General features: G+C 37.1%; 1 protein-coding gene across 1 annotated transcript in view; it reads right to left on the bottom strand.

The window, feature by feature from the left end:
* BABAM2 (BRISC and BRCA1 A complex member 2) overlaps positions 1–17,691 on the bottom strand; it is a 173,380-nt gene that overhangs the window by 147,538 nt on the left and 8,151 nt on the right. Inside the window, exon 3 of the mRNA XM_054063781.1 lies at positions 3,767–3,843. Coding sequence (XP_053919756.1) covers positions 3,767–3,843 — 77 coding nt within the window. The remainder of the gene's footprint in view (positions 1–3,766; positions 3,844–17,691) is intronic.

Genomic DNA, 17,691 nt, shown 5'->3' with positions numbered 1-17,691 from the left:
TACTTTCATTATAAATATGATTAAATAAAGACTATTCAAGCGTATAATTCTGCTTATGCTGACAATTTCTACTATGACATCTGCCTTGATGTTTTTGCAAGGAAGACCAATATTCCTGCAAGAGTTACAAAACACTTCACCTCAAAATACAAAAATATTTCTCCCAGAAAGGATAACAAACTATACTTAGCAGATATGGCTCTCCAGTTAGCAATAAACGACAGCTCTGCATACCACTTGGAATAAGTTTTATCTTTGGAACACAGATTCAGGCTCTTACAAGATATTATAGACAATTGTCTTCGGGTTAAAACTCCTAGTAAGAGCTTCAAAAAATTCAAATATAAAGAAAAGCACTGAGTTTAACATAGCAGCATTGAGTGCTGCATGAACTAATAAAACAATACGACTGCCTCAGATTAGGCTCAAATTTCCAACCATTCTTGCCATGAAAATGCAATATTTATAGTTTCCCTTACAGAAGAAAATAAAGTAGAAATCTCTCTCTGAAAGCACTGTTGAAAAATTTCTTAAGTGTAATGGAAAGCAATTAGTATGACAAACTAATTTATCTCCAATGCTGACATAACATTTTCTCCAGTATAAAACTGGAAATCTCTAAGGACTCCAAGGATCCTGGTTGCAACTGAGTAACTGGTCAGTATAACATTCCAGCACCCTACAATACATGTATAATTAAGGTGAATGTGGCATCTGAAAAAAAAATATTAAACAGCTAATTGGATCTTAAGAAAATGTATTAAAATTATGAATAAGCCACTCTTAATGTATAGAATGTTTGATCTTACTAAAAGTAACAAAGCAAAATGTTTTACAATACAAGCAGTCAGCCACTGCATTGCCTGCACGTACACTTTCCCCTTTTTTAAAAAGTGAACCTTCAGGTCTTCTGGAAAACAGGACAGTGACTATGCAGTTATACTTCTCTAAAGTAGCATATCACCAGTTTTCAACACACTAGGATTCATACCAGGGTATTTGTGCAGAGGCAGCGGTTATGATTGATGATATGCAGAGATCTGATCTGTTGGAAAGAGGATGTAACACAAACCACAAAGGAACTACACACTTCAGTCTGTACTGGGCAACACATAATGAAGGCCAAACACTGGAGATCCTGAACATTTTCAGCCAATCTTTTTATTCTGGTAGATTTCGCAACTTTCCTTTGCAGAAATATTCTGCCCTTGAAAGATAACATATCTAGCAACAGCCTACAACAAAGCAGCTACAAATCTCTGGTTGCATACCATGGCCCTCTTCCCCTGCCATCCTTATAGATCAAAACACAAAATTATTAAAGCTGTCTTGAATCTGCTCACATTGCTATTTATTCCACATGCTGTGAGACTGAACAACATATTTTCAAACATGTAATGCTGAAATGCAGAGGATTATTATTATTACTTGAATTCACTGCTTTTTCCTCTGGAAAAGAGATACACCACTTTTAGTTGGTCACATTAAAATATATAGCATGGTTAAGTTGTGTGGTTTGTGTTTTGTCAAGGTGGAGAAGAGAACTAGCATAATTATTTTGTTTAACTGCTTATGTGATATTGAAAAAAGAAGAACTGGGAGGGGAGGGGCAGAGAAAAAGCTGATTTCTCAATATTGAAGTTTAATGCACAGTCTATAATAATATTTCTGGGTACTTTAACTGGACAGCAGTCATTTAGTACATTAGTGTAATCTGTTTGTCTATGTCCTCACATACAGTCATTCTAATCTATTAGTTTTCCTTTATGATTCAAGAACCATTCTGGCCCCTATTTAAAAAGAAAAGTCTCAGCATGTAATAATAGGGTCCTGCATGGTCATAAATAACAGTTAATACAGTTCTAGAGAAAATATGATACCATTCTCTTAAGCAACGTTATCCAATGAAGCTTCTTTTTACTTGCTTCTTGATCATAGCTATCAAACAAATCTCAAATAGAATCTACTACACAGTGCAGGACACATCAAGACTCAATAGGTATACCATGTATTTTTTTCAAAAAAAGTTTAAATAAGGAGAAAAAAAAAATCTTCCTGGTAGGGTAGCTGGCTTCATATAATACAGCCAATACCTACTGACAATTTTGAATAAATGTATAGCCACATTTCTTTTTCCTTAAAATAACTGCTAGCTAGGACTTAAAATTCCATTTTTATGTTGTTGAAAGAATTATTAGTAAGGCTCTTGAGCCATGATTTCATACTTTTAGAATAGATAAAATAGTCGTAGTAGACCGATAGTGGAGCCTCCCTCCCTACTCTCTCGAACCAAACTTCCAGACCAACTGGGAGTGATAGCTTTCTTTACAGGTGTAATTATTCTAATGATAAGAAGTTTAATTGTATTGATTTCTGCTTATAAAGGAGAAGGGCTTCCAGTACACTACTTAATAACAAGAAAAACTACTGCAGAAGGAATATAACAACATTCTTATTATTTAAAATGTCTTCAAGAGCTACAGCATCTGTATGATGCAGTCTAAATAGATACTATCAAAGCAGTAAGTGTTTGAAATGTTTACTATTTCTATTTATGCTAAGTACTTGTTCCTTCAGATATTTTCACAGACTTATAGGATAGCTGAGGTTGGAGAACACCTCCAGAGACTGCCTAATCCAGTTGGCTCAGAGCTGGATCAACTAGAGCAGATTGCTAAGGGTCATGTCCAGGTGGGTTTTGAGTATCTCCAAGGACAGAAATACACAAGCTCTGAGCACAATCTGTTCCACTGCTTGACATCCTTGCAAAAAATACTTTTTTTTAATTACATTTAAATGGAATTCTCTGTATTTATATTTGTGACCATTTCCCTTCAGTGAGTACCGCTGAGGAAAGCTTGCCTCCATCTTCTTCATTCCTCCCATCAGGTATTTATACACATTGATAAGATTTGCCCCGGGCCTTCTCTTCTTGAGAAGCTATCTTGTCCTCTCCTTGTACAACAGATGCTCCAGTCCCTCAGTCAACTCTGTTGTCTTTTGCTGGATTCATTCCAGTATGTTCATGTCTTTCTGGCACTAGGGAGACCAGAATTAGAGTACTCCTGGTGTGGTTTCACCAGTACTGCCCCAAATCTAAAATTGCCAAGCTTCAAAAATACTTTGTCGTCATTCATATTTCAGTTGTTAGAGATATAAAGCCCCCACAACTTTACCATTTTTCATACACAGATTATCAGCAACTGAAATGATTAGAAAAATATTTTTTTACTTCCAAAACCATCCAAAAGCAAATTTTATTGTAATCCTTTGAATCAAAACACTGACTAACTGAAGAGTGGGCAAATGAGCCAGCTACCTACAGATCTTCCTAGAGTAAGGAAGATTTAACCACAACACTAAATCAGAAAAAACAAAGTGACATTTCTTTAATCTGGTCAACTACATCAATTACTGTTTAGAGCTATCTACTAAAATAACCAACTGACTTCTTTTACTGGAGCTTAATAAAGAATTCTTCCTGAAAGAGAAAAAACCAAACCACACAAAGCATATACAAATCATAAGTGAGTCTAAAAATAGTCATAAGGTTGTCTTAGTCATAACATTATTAGAAATACTGGGGGGGAGAAATTGTGACTTTCAGGACTCATTTTCAAATATGTAATATCAAGGAATGTTGTAAACTTACCTTAAAAATTAGGTCTTCTTACAGTGGCATGTTCTTAGAGCCAAAGCTTTACAGAAAACAGTAAACACAGGTAGCGAAAGAAAGGCCAAGATGCAACAACAGTTTTTAACTTACATTTGAGTGTTTCTCCAGCATAAGGGATATGTAGCTTAAACCGATCACAGCTAGGTCCAGGGGTCAAGGATGTACAGCTAAAAATGAAGATAAGAGAAGTATGTGCTAAGCAGTTACAGGCAGTAGCAGGTGCTAATGTTATGCTATAAGGTACAAATGAATGACATAGTAAAGGTAATATGAATACTAGAAATAATTATCCTTACAATCCTGAGAAAGAAGAAAAGGTGGGAAAGATGCAGGAGGATCATTATCACTTTTCACAATAATTTAGGATTCATGCAAACAATTTTCTTTCCCATTTTAACACAGCAAATATACACATAAAATGCCTGGTTTGACAGTGTTATTAGATTAATATCAATTAGTCAGTCAAAGCCATCACATTCTCTACTTTGTACACAATTTTGTAGGTCACAACTTACACCACAGTAACATGGTTACATGCTCCCTTTACCTGCCAACCATACACCTGGGATGAATCTTAGTTTTAATACATCAACATCCAGTCATTTCTACCTATTTTAACCTTTAATTCTTCCCTCATGGAAAAGTCTCACAGCAAGCCTTCAGAATCAGATATTTGATGCTATGACAACTGAGCATGCAAGTTCATGATCTCTGACTATTTCATATTTCCTATTTACCTGGAGCACTTCAGGTCTCACTGCAATGAGTGAGCATTTAAAGAATACAAAAGTCACTGAAAAACTGTTTAGTGCCTATGCTAGAGACGAACAATTTTTTCATACCTTTTAAGTCATGTACCAAAATCTTTGCATAAAGAAGACCAAACATCTAACCTGCAGAAGAAGAAACAGTGACAGAAATTGTTTCACTGGCAGGAATGGTCCCTGGACTGTGGACTGATGGGCGTATGACATATCCTAGTAGGAAAACCACTCAAAGCACTTAGCAGTTCACTGTTTTCCATATCTAGGGATCCTGATACCCCAGAAGTTGCCTTGCCAGCCCAATAAAACTGAGAATTGCTTATAGCCTCAGGACAAGAGTCAAGATTATTCCACATCACTTAAAGCTCAGAGCTAAAGACCAGCCTACTCTAGACAAAACAAACAGTGAAAAGAAAGTAGAAAATGGTAAAATCCCTTCTGTAAGCTCATAGATCACCGGTAGAGTGCTAAATCAAACCACTGACAATACAAATGAAACAAAAGACATGCCATGCACACAGCCAAAAGCAAAAAGATGGCTAGGTCAGAAAGCACAAAAATTCCAATCCCACTTCATCAGATATAATACAGTAATTCCTGCAGCTCTACCTGTCTTACTGCAAAAGAGCCACCAGGGCAAACGAAGCAATGTTAATTCAAAACGCTTCAGAGAGCCATTTCTCTCAGATGCTGGCTTGTCTCTTCTTTCTTTAACTTGCAAGTGTAAGGAAACTACATACACTAGTTCAGGTTGTTGTCGTTCAGTAAGCTACACTTACTATTTCACAAATTTGTGCCAATACGTAAGTTCATTAAGAAGAAGCAGCCACAGAACTACAGATCAATTAATTCAAATGCAGTTTCCAGAAAAAGACCGGAAAACACAAGCAAACAACTTGTACCTACCTAGAATCAAAGATGGATACAATTAGCCACCTACACTACTCAAAAAGAATACACTAAACTTTTTCAATATCATTACAGAAATTAGATAACTGTCCTTGCAAATAAAAGGGAAGCAACAAATGTCGTATCTTCACTTTAAAAAGGTTTTTGTGGTGTCTTGTGAGAGCACCACATAAACCAATCTACAGAAACATAACTTGGATACAACGACTATCAGATGTGTGCAGAGCTGACTGGAAAGCAAGCTTCAGAAAAGATTAGTTCACATCTTGCTTCATGCAGGAAGAATGAACACAGTGAGCGGGTTTTCTTCTGGTAGAATACTACTTCGCATTTCACTGAAACAATGATGCTGGAAAGGAGATGATGTTCATTAAACCTACTGATGATGCCAAGATGGAAGGAAACACAGCATGTCAGATGACAGCAGCCGAACTGAAAAGTGGTTTGATTTCATGGTCTATACTATTTCTTTTTGACTTTCGTCTCAGTAGGCCTTAGCAAGAACAGTAAGTACCACCATGCTCACTGAAGTAAAATTGGGTTCTGTTTGAGAATATGAAAGATTGGAGCTCCAGTGCAAAGAATACAATTTTTTCGAAGATGCAGTTTATTTAGTAGGCAACAACAGCAAAACAAGAGCGTTCATTGTTAAGGTGTTTTAATGTCAAGTTTAACAGCTATACTATAAGAGTATTATCTAATTTTAAGTAATTTCTAAGGCTTAGGCTATATGTAAGGCTAATTCTAGGAAGCATACAAAAAAAGTAAAAAAAAATCCTTTGAAAGTTCCAAAGTATTTCTGCAACATCAGTTAATATTTAATGGAAGTTTTTTTCGAAGTATCACAGGTCACTGTCTGAGGCACATTTCTCAAATACCATCAAAATAACATTGTTGTTAGCTTTCCAACAGACAAAGATTTCTGATCCTGCAAGTACCCTACAATCTTTTATTTCAGCACAATGGGCCATTTGGAAATACTTAGGGAAATTATAATATTCTTTAACATTAAAATAAAAGCCTGATTTAATGGTAAATGTCCCTAAAAGCAATACTAAGTGGTTTTGCTAGATTATTATACTCCACTAGAGATGTTTTTAATTTTACTGATCTAGAAGTGATGGAAAGTGACAGTATTCACAGTCTTTTTTTTTTTTTTTTTTTTTCCTCCAAATTACTCTGGCTAGGCTGCGCAAGAGACCTCAATAACTGCAGTAGGGTGAGCAACCAAGCAAAAATTTTACATACATGCATTTGAAAGGAAGCAGTTACCTTTTAATACAAACAGTAAAAGCACAAAACTCCTAAGGCAAATCAAAACTTTGGTACATCTAGCAGTGCATGTGTGACCTTATCTTAACAGGAAGCCACAGATAATGGCCTGGCTATGGACATCTTTGCCTGCTTGAATTTCCTTAACACATTTATAGTAACAAATTTGCCTGACCCAGAATCCTGGCCTCTACCCTTTCCAAAATGCAAGATTTTACATTTGCTGATCCTTTTACTTAACATGGTCCACAGAAAAGTCACACTAAAAAGGAATAAGTTGTAACAAGGTCTTTCGAAGATTATTTGCTGTCCTATCTTCACAGGGAACTGACAGATAGAACAGTAAGTAATACCTGATGCTGAAAATTAATTTCAGAAGCTGATTCCATCTCATGATGAATAGATGTGCTAGCTCCCTCTTTATTCATAGAAAAATATTACACTGGTTTGCATATCTTCATCTAAATCGTCAATATTTTACATAGGAAAGCCACGGAGGCAATAATTAATGCTCTGATGCTCAGAGCAGTGACATGAATTATTCTTCATAAGATGATTAACGCTATACCACAAGATCTCCCACAACCGTTTTGTTACTAAAATACCAAAGAATCATCAACTTGACAAGTTTCAGGGACAAAGGAATATCCTTGAAAATATCACTTAAAATTATGCTGTCCTATTCAAAGAAGCTTAGTTAGATGAGTTCAGAATTCTTTAACAGCCACAAAAGGAAACGGGATTGTCCGGGAGAGGAACACGAGAGGGAGAGGAACACGAGAGGGAGAGGAACCACGAGAGGGAGAGGAACCACGAGAGGGAGAGGAACCACGAGAGGGAGAGGAACCACGAGAGGGAGAGGAACCACGAGAGGGAGGGAGAGAAAGAAAAAATGAGAGAGGGAAAACGAGAGAGAGGAGAAGGCTGAGGTACTCAATAACTTTTTTTGCTTCTGTCTTCACTCATAACCACTCTCCTCACCCCTTCTGGGTCAAAGGACAACACAATGGGAAAGGAGGGGTAAAGCACTTCCCACTGTAGCAGAAGATCAGGTTTGTGACCACCTGAGGAACCTGAACACATACGAGTCTATGGGACCTGATGAGAAGTATCCCAGAGTCTTGAGGGAATTGGCTGATGTGGTTACCAAGCCACTCTCTGGGATACCTGGAAAATCATGGCAGTCAGGAGAAGTCCTTGGTGACTGGAAGAAGAGTAACATTGTCGCCATTTTTAAAAAGGGTAGAAAATATAACCCTGGGAACTACCGACCTGTCAGCTTCACCTGTGCCTGGGAAGATCATGGAACAGATCTTCCTAGAAGCTATGCTAAAGCACATGGAGGATGGCGAGGTGATCAGTGGCAGCCAGCATGGCTTCATCAAGGGCAAGTCCTGTCTGACCAACACAGTGGCTTTCTATGATAGGGTAACCATAGCAATGGACACGGGTAAACCAACACATGTGACCTATCTGGACTTCTGTAAGGCCTTTGACACAGTCCCCACAATATCCTACTTTCTAAATTGAGGGATCTGTACAAGCTGGAGAAATGGGCCTATGTGAACCTCATGAGGTTCAACAAGGTCAAGCACAAGGTCCCACACTTGCATAAGGGCAATCCTCTGTTTCCATACTGGATGGCAGATGATGCAATTGAGAGGGGCCCTGCAGAGAAGAACTCGAGGGCGCTGGTCGATGAGAAGCTCAACACAAGCTGGCAATGTGCGCCAACTGTATCCTGGGCTGCATCAAAAGAAGTGTGGCCAGCAGGTCGAGGGAAGTAATTCTGCCCCTCAATTCCTCTCTTGTGAGGCCCCACCTGGAGCATTGTGTCCAGTTCTGGAATCCTCAACACAAGAAGGGTATGGAACTGTTGGAACGGGTCCAGGGGAGGGCTACAAAGATGATCCAAGGGCTCGGAGCACCTCTCATACGAGGACAGGCTGAGAGAGTTAGGGTTGTTCAGCCTGGAGAAGAGAAGGCTCAGAGGAGACCTTATAGCTACCTTCCAGTACCTGAAGGGGGCCTACAAAACATCTGAGGAGGGACCTTTTACGAAGGCTTGTAGAGACAAGACAAGGGGCAATGGTTACAAATTGGGGAGGGGAGGGCAGGCTTAGACTAGACATAAGGAGGAAATTCTTCTCAATGAGAGTGGTGAGGCACTGGCACAGGTTGCCCAGGGAAGTTGTGGATGCCCCATTCCTGGAGGTGTTCAAGACCAGGTTGGACAGGGCCTTGAGCAGCCTGGTCTAGTGGGATGTGTTAGGGGGGTTGGAATTAGATGGCCTATAAGGTCTCTTCCAACTCAAACCATTCTATGATTCTAAACTACCAACACTCCCCTAGACCTACCTCTTTATATTCCAAAAATCCAGTCTGAGGCTCATTTTTTATATCACTCCTAAAAACCTGCTTAGAACCATATAAATACATAGGAAAAATCCAGAAATGGCAACAGTACGATCTCTTTTTTTAATTCATGGTAAAGATATATGCCCAAATATTCACCTCAGATTTATTTGATGACTATCAAATTTCTCCATTAAATAAAATATGCAATGTCTTTAAGTCATTCTTCCTTCTTAGACCATACAGAAGCTTTACCACCTTTATTAGCTGAAGAAAAATCATCAGTGAACTTTACTGTACAATAGCAAAGAAAAATTAGACTAAAAATTTTAGCCATTATAATTTCAGGAATTTATTAATATAATCTGAATTGCCAGAGGTTAAACCTTCTTTAATGTCATGATGCTTAGGCTGCTATGCTTGCTGTTATTGAGGATCAGTACTTTTTGGATAACAGACAATTTTTTCTGTTCACTGAGATGTTAATGTAAAACCCAAGAAGGCTTCATGCAGCATTACAGATACTCGGATAGCAAACATTGCTAAAAACCAACAGACATAAAACCAAAGAGAGTAACACCACGAACGAAGTTCTGACCACCAGCTGAATTCCCAACCCTCCCCAGCTCTAACATACCTAGTATGTATTTCCAATTGGTTCTAGCTATATCATATAAAGATACTGTTAGGAAAATAAAGAGGTCAAATTCCCTTCATAAAAGAAGAGGATGAAGAAGAAAATCAGTATTATTGTAGTAATGACAAGACACAACTTGGTTTTAGAGGCTGAAGGTTCTGTCAGCAAGAGTAAAATATAATTCAGAGGCAAAGAGAGTAAACCTTGTTACTAATAAAAGTCAGCAAACTCTAACATCCATCCAAAACTCTTATTATGGCATTTGCTAACAAAAATATCTTAATATTAAACTCAAGTAGAACAGCCTTTGTTGATGCCTTTAGATTCTTCATTCCTTACATTTTTGTAGATGGAAATCTGCTTCAGTGTTCCTTTAAGACAAAATATTTCATCCCATTTAATTAAGAATTAATTGCAGAATTCACAACAGATGGGCAAGTCATCTACAGAGGCATTAAGAATAATTAAAGTGCATGGAGAAAGGAGGAGAGTGGAAGGAAGGCCAGGAGGTGACAGGTTTTTTACAAGGATCAGAAAACAGAAAAATGGTGAAAGCCACATTTTAGAGAGCTGACACTGAAAAATGGTGAAAACCTGCAGCTCCCTGCAGCTCCCTGCAACAGTGCACAAAGCTTTACCAGCTCCCAGATGCCTGCAAAAACACAAAAAGTACTGAGCATCTGCTGCTGAAAAGCAACAGATCCAACCAGAATTCTGTCAAATGGCAGAGACAGTCTAGTCAACCAATTTTCATCTTCACTTCCCCTTCTTTATCCAGACATAAGTATTACGCATACGAGAGAGAGGGACTTGCACTTAAAAGATACCACTGTAAAAGATATACCACTGTGTTGGGGAAATAAAATCCATGTGAGTTTAGAGTGATTGCTAATTACATACATATTTTAATTAAAATATTAAAATCTGAAAGCCAATTAATAATTATTCCAAATAACTTTCCATCAAATAAACCCACTGTGTTCATAAAACTTGTTTGTACCCTAGCTGGTTTCTTCTAACTTAGTATAAAATTAAAGTATACATGAAGACAATTTTTGTTATTGCAATATGGATGACACTGTTCGTTTTGAATCCTATTAGCAGGAGTGATATTCCATAATTGCAACAGCATTTCAATCCACAATCCAGTTATCAATTTGGACATTCCAGTGTGTCTCTGGATGCATCAACTACTTTCCCAACAAAACCTTTATCTACCCCAAGGGCTGATTTTCCTTTATGTACATATTTATGTTTTCTTGTATGAAGTTTATTCCACTCACTGGAACTTTCAGAAAGGAGTTGGATACCAGGCAGGACACTCATCCTATGAAAACAGCCTCTCACTTCCCTTCTGCACCCATAGGCAGACTGCATTTGTCAAAAAATAAAGTTCAGCAACCTGCTTTCACCAGAAACACTATATAGAAACATCTACTGACTACCATCAGTACTAAAACAAGTATAGCAGCTGTATGTTAACAGAAACCACAGATTTACTTGAAATGAGTGAGAGTTGGCCAAAGCAGATGTTGCAGGCGGGGAGAGCTCTAGGCCTGCTTCTAGAATTGTAAGTCTCCTTCAAATCTGCCCTGATGTTGTGGCAGATGTCCTGCACTGTCCCAAAGTATGGCTACCTCTACTGGAGGCAGACTTTCAGCCCATCCTCTGTGAGAAACAGAGGAAGTACACATATTGAATTCATTGCAGACTTCCACATTAAATGAAAGCACAGACAAACCTTACATGAGTGTGTTTCGTTTTTTTTTTTAGCATCACAAACTGCCTGTTCACTAGGCTAGAAAGGCTGGGTTTAGAGCCCCTCTTCTCCAGCCACACAGAATAAGGATGGGTTGGAAAGGGCCACCACAAAAAAGAATACGAAGACAGAGCTGATAACCAGCATCACATCTAATATACTTCTAGATGTACTTGAAAACACAGCTCTGAAAAACAGACTATGTCAAAAGTTTCCATTTGAAAAAATCTCCACAGTTTAGGGTCAGAACTTATTATTGTTCGATCTCAACAAGATAGTTATGATACAAACTAAGAAAAATAATTAACAACAGACACAAGGAAGTTTTCAACAAAGCATGATTTACAAACATGCTTTAGATGCTTTAGAAACATCTTTTAAAATCAAACCCATTATCTTTGTAAGCAAGGTCTTTTACATACAGGTAATCACCTGTAATGCCTTTTAAAATCTACACATAGTGCAAATACACTCCAAAAGAATAAAACAGAAACAGAAAATGGAAATTTTAATAAAGGAGTGATTGAATAATGAATAGAAACAAGAAAATTGAAATAGGCAACTCATAATGCACACTCCAGTAGACTATGTTTCAGTAAATAAACTACTGAATTCACAGTATCATAAACTACTTTTCTGTCACACATTCAGGCAAGGAAAAGGCACTACTCCATTATAACATCAGATCAACTGTTCCCAAATCCTTGGAACTCGCAAGCAAATTCTAGAGAAGAGAGAGCTGGAAATGCATGCTTTGAATTTACTTCATCACCTTTCCCTCCTGTCAAAGTCCTGTTTTGTATTTTCACAACTCGCATTTGATTAGGTATTACTTTGTAATAAGTTAGAACCCAATAATCCCTCACGTTTTACTTCTGTTCACTAACAGGAATTCAATTTCTGAAGAAAGAAAAAAAAAAAATCGGACAAGGAATATTTTTGCTGTTAGATTACACTAAAAGATAACCATTCTTTGCCAAGTATGAAATTACAGTCTACCACCTGGAGTTTCAGATCCTTTCAGTCTTCACAGGAAGAGCACATTCATACAGAAAGTCACAAAAGTTATTACAAACATAAGTTTTAATAAGTCACCTAGCATTATTCTCAATAATGCCTGTAGCCACAAAGACTCCCAACTTATTTCCTAAGTGATTTACTTCACACCATAGAACTGCTTAATTTAATAGAGAATGCAATGAATTGGTATCAGGAAAAAAAAAAAAGGACTAAAAAGCATAGTCCATGTTTATATATTTTATTCCTTTAACAAACTAACTGAACAATATTGAGAGGTCCTGTGATACTATGTCTTTTCACATTTTCTTTTAAAGTTTTTTTCTAATTGCAGGTTGTTAAAGCTTTCTGGTGAAATCTCTAATTATTTTATTTCCTAATCTTATGGCCTCGTAGATTTATGTTAATACAACAACCATTAATTTGGTTATTTGGATATGAAAATTAGACCAAGCAAGGATCACCACATTTTGTACATAATTCCATAGCTTTCAGTTGCATGTACATCAAAAAAGGATTACTTCCAAATGTGCATATTTGTGTAAAATACTACAGAACTGGAGACAGCAGAAAGCTCATGAAAAGATGACACTAAAATATCAGTAGTTCTCATATTTCCAGCATTATTTTAGATTAATTACAACCTTAAAGACATGGAATTGACTAAAAAGACTGGAAAATACTAATCAAACAAAATTATAGCAAGTCAATCCATGGAACCACACCTGAAGAAAGCAAAACCCACATGGCCACATGTTACATTTTCTCCAGCAAGCCTGGCTCAAGAACCTTCTGCCTCTCTTTGTCTGTCTCAAACTTCCCATTCTCACATTATTCTCATAGTCCACAGCCACCTGAGTCGTGCTAGCACAATTTTCAAGGCTATGTCATAAAGCATAAAATTAGTCATCACTTTCTCCATGATCAGATCCACACCTAAAGAAAGCAGTTCCATGTACCCTTCTCTGATCAAAAAATCCTCTTCTCCCCTGCAAATAGTTGTTCTTGCCCTCACAATCCAGTTTACTGTTTTCTCCCAGCATCATGGTAGGAGCTAGGCCTGGCTCATCCCTCAGCAGCCTCACAGGCACAGAAGAACAAGTAGGACCTCCTGCAAGTACAAGACTTCTCATGAGCAGTTACCTTTTGACAGCAGTAAAGAGCAAGCCCAGTCTACCCAAAGTTCCTATCACTTGGAGTCCCCAACCCACCACAAATACCTTGACCTGTTATGCCACTTCCAATATATCATGTATACCCTCAAGTTCTCCTCCCTTCTGCAATTGTCTAATAAAATTGAATTTTGACCACGTGCAACACCTTAAAACTAAAAGATCAAAAGTTACATGCAAGGTATTACTCTACTCAAAACCTCCAAGGAATTTATTCCTTTTAAGTGACTTCATTGCCTGTAAAGGGTTTGCAGTTGGCCTGAAATCATATGATTTTCATAGGGCTTAAGTTAAGACTTATAACTAAGATTTATGGCAGCCTGAAAAACAGGACAGGTAGTCAACTATCTATCAGTTAGAAAAATTCTTATTACAGAAAGAATTCTTAACAAAGAACATAAAACACTGTATTATTCTCCCACAAACAAACAAACAAACAAAAAATCTGTGGCTGAAATGCACAACAAATCATAAACCAACTTTTACTCAAGAGACTGAAACTGACATTCTAAAAGAAGAAGAGGTAGAAAACAGAGAAAGTAATAACATAAAGTGGGAGACATTTTGAAAGGTCACTGGTAACCCTAACTATAAACAAGAATAATCCGAACCAGTTTTTCTATTGAACAAAGAACTGACCATCCACAACAGAGCAACAGGTAGTGTGTCACATTTTTTGTTTAATTATTTCAGTGATGCACAGGAATCTGGGGTGTTTTTTTAGGAAAATATCATTTTAGACGTTTTTATATTTGGCTATTTTTGCTTCTTCTCCATCATGAAATTCTTCATTTTCCTTTCATTAGCTCAATTTTGTTTGGGATCTTTTGCTTTACAATAATAAAAACGCTCAGTTCTAGTGGTCTAATTTTATTCTTTCAGCAATATACCACAGATTACAAAGAAAAGAACTTTTCGCCTACCCTGCAGAATGGTTTGCCTCAGACATATCAATTACTTTCTCTCAGGAAAGACAAGTAGGTTCCCTTTTATCAACTTCTACTTTTCTACTGATAACTTAGGAGTTTTAACTTTACCTCAAGGATTGAATTCAGCATCTTCAATAAAAATTTAAAGAGCAAATGAAGCCCTTCTCACTTTAACATGCAGCTCTAAGTATTGTTTTCAGATGCTCACTTCCAGTTAAGTAATAGTTGCTCCAAGGTATGTCTACACTGTGCAGTGCCAAGCAAATGCCTAAGCTAAGTATCTCAAAAAACAGATTAAAATAACTCGGGCATAGCATTACACAGGTGTGGTTATGCTGTTTCTAGCTGAATTTGAGATATTAAACCTACACTGTAAATTCAGTGCAGGAGTTACTTGAACAGTCAGAAAAATTAATTTCTCCATCAGTCAGAAGAAAGAACACCATGACTGATGGTTCAAGAGATCCCAACGTATTTTTAAGGGTGCATTTAAAAGGGCAGCAATAGAGAGATGTCATCCTAAGTGCTCACAGAAGAGAGTTATGACAATGAAACATCCTTTTGCATTTTTTTTAAGCAGGCTTACATAGTAATCAACGCCCGTGCGGTTTTTGATTCCCCACACTGAGAATGACTGTGTAGTTAGAAAATAGTGTACAGATTCTGTGTTCAAAAATTAATGGTTTGCTTCCTTTATTATCACTGACTCACGGAAGTAGTTTACAGAAGTATTCCCATCAATTTCTGTTAACTGTAATTAGATCTTCAACACCATTGCATACCAGTCGGTCAAATTTTGGCCTCTCAAAGCTGCTAAATTCATCAGACAATAACTGCAACAAACAAGCTAAAACAAAAAAAAATCATAATATTTTGCTTTGGCTTCATTACAGCTGTACATTAGCTATTTAATTTTACACCATATATGGGTATGTGCATGTGAAAGAATCAGGCACAGATGAAGTGTAATTGCACACGTAAGGCTGCAAGAATTTGCCAATCAGCTATCCAGGAAGATATTCTTCTCTACTGAGCAGAAGAATAAAAATGTAAAAGCCAGTTGTTCTCAACTTCCAGTGAAATATAATATGCATCCAAGTTCCACAGTACACTAGAGATCTGTCCAGCTTAAACCAAAGAAATGCTGCTTCTGTGTGATGCCAGGGTTTTGAAAAGGGAGAGAAACTGGACTAGATTTTTAGCAAACTTTACAACAAAAAGGAAAATCTTAGGAATTTTTTTTTCCTGCAGTGATGTACAATGCAAAGAAATACAGCAGACATCTGTTATGATGGTAGAAAGCCCTATACATATTAATATAAGCCCTGGCTTTCAAGAAGTGTTCAATGAGTTACTAAGGTACAGATAGCCAAAACTCACATTTAGATACACTCCAACTGTATTTGGCGCATATATTAGTACTACATCATGCAAAACTTTTTAAACAAATAAGAAAAGAAACAGTTGGTACCCATACCAAATAGTTTCTTCTCATTTTTAATATAGCCTAAAATTGATAGACACAATATTCAGTATTTTTCAAGGTCAGAAAAGAGGAAGTCACTCACTGTCCCAGTCTAAAAATACCAAAGACACACTGTACAGTATTTAAATTGAACATATCTTAGGAAAATGTATGTAGTCTTCAAAACTAGAGCTCAAGTTAACATAATTACCTAATACTACCTTTACTTTTTAAAACCCTTTCTAAATTCATAGCACTTGAAACTGACAAACACTTCTTTTTCTGAACAACTTCAAGCACTTTGTTTAAAATTGCCAAAAAAAAATGCCAAACTTCTTCGTGAATATTTATAAAACCATTACCAAATGTATGCACTACACTTAGATCTTTATCTGACTGACATTTTGCCTTTGTTTTTTCAACATTCAGAAACAAATACAGGAGAGAGCAATCTTGGAGACAGTCAGTCTTTCTGGATTTGCACAGAAAAATTGCTGTTCAAGTTTGAAGTGTTGCTGCACAGCAACAACTCTCTCGCACTGTCCCATCAGAGCTCCAGCCTGCTAAATTTTGCTTGAGAGTGGCAAGCTGCTAGCAATAAGATTCTTTGTACTGAAGAAATAGACTTGTCGTCAGGAACTGGAATGAAACAACCTACTCTGTGCAAAAACTAACAGTTTATTACTTGTACTGTATAGCAGTAAAGGACTCATAAGACCATTCCTCTCCTAGAAAGTATGCATTTTACTCAGACCATAATTACTTTTTAAAACAGCTTTTCATAGTAATTGTATTCAGAAGAGGTAGACTAGTTAAACTTCTCACATAAACAAAATGCATGTTAAAAATGGCTACCTATAGAATCATAGAATGTTTTGGGTTGGAAAGAACCTCAAAGACTACCTAGTTCCAACTCCCCTGCCATGGGCAGGGACACCTTCCACTAGGTCAAATTACTCATAAACTCATCCAGCCTGGCCTGCAACACCTCCAGGGATGGGGCTTCCACAACTTGTCTGGGCAATCTGTGTTAGTACCTCCCCAACCTCACAGTCAACAATTTCTTCCTAATATCTAATCTAAATCTCCTCTCTTTCAGCTTAAAACCATTATCCCCTCATCCTATGCCTGCAGTCCCTGACAAAGAGACCCTCCCCATCTTTCCTGTAGGCTCCCTTTAATTCCTGGAAAGCCGCTTGTAGATATCAATGAGAATGATGCAGTGTGAACTTTTCTCAAGTAACCCAAGTACAATCTTTCGATGTAAATTAATCAAAAGCAAAGGATCAAGCAAAAGCTTTAAGTAACTGCTACAGTACTGTAGTAGTTTCTCACTGTTAGAAAACATTACTTAATGAAATATTCACATAAACCATGTATTTACTTTAAAAAGAGAAATGCCCCAAAGAAAGGGAAATACCAAAGCATATTGCAGTCTACTTGACAAGACAAAAAAAAGTATGTCATCACTGCTCACTAGGAAGAGGCGCAATAAAGTTATAAATATTTTATAGTTTGATAGTAAATCTGTATGTTAAAATCTGCTCCAGACAGTACTACATTCTTTTGACCATTCTTCATATAGGTTTCTTTCGGGAACATAACTGTAAACATTGCTCAGTATCAAGCAAAGAAGCAGAAATCCATAGAGAATCAGACAGGTGTAATGAACAAAATTCCAACATGGTTTAATACAAACCAGTTACATAAAAATTCCACAGTTTATCTCCTCATAA

This window comes from Cuculus canorus, chromosome 3 (genome assembly GCF_017976375.1).
Source record: "Cuculus canorus isolate bCucCan1 chromosome 3, bCucCan1.pri, whole genome shotgun sequence".
NCBI classification, from domain to species: domain Eukaryota; kingdom Metazoa; phylum Chordata; class Aves; order Cuculiformes; family Cuculidae; genus Cuculus; species Cuculus canorus.
The sequence above is the reverse complement of the archived record's forward strand: the minus strand, read 5'-3'. Positions and strand labels throughout refer to the sequence as shown.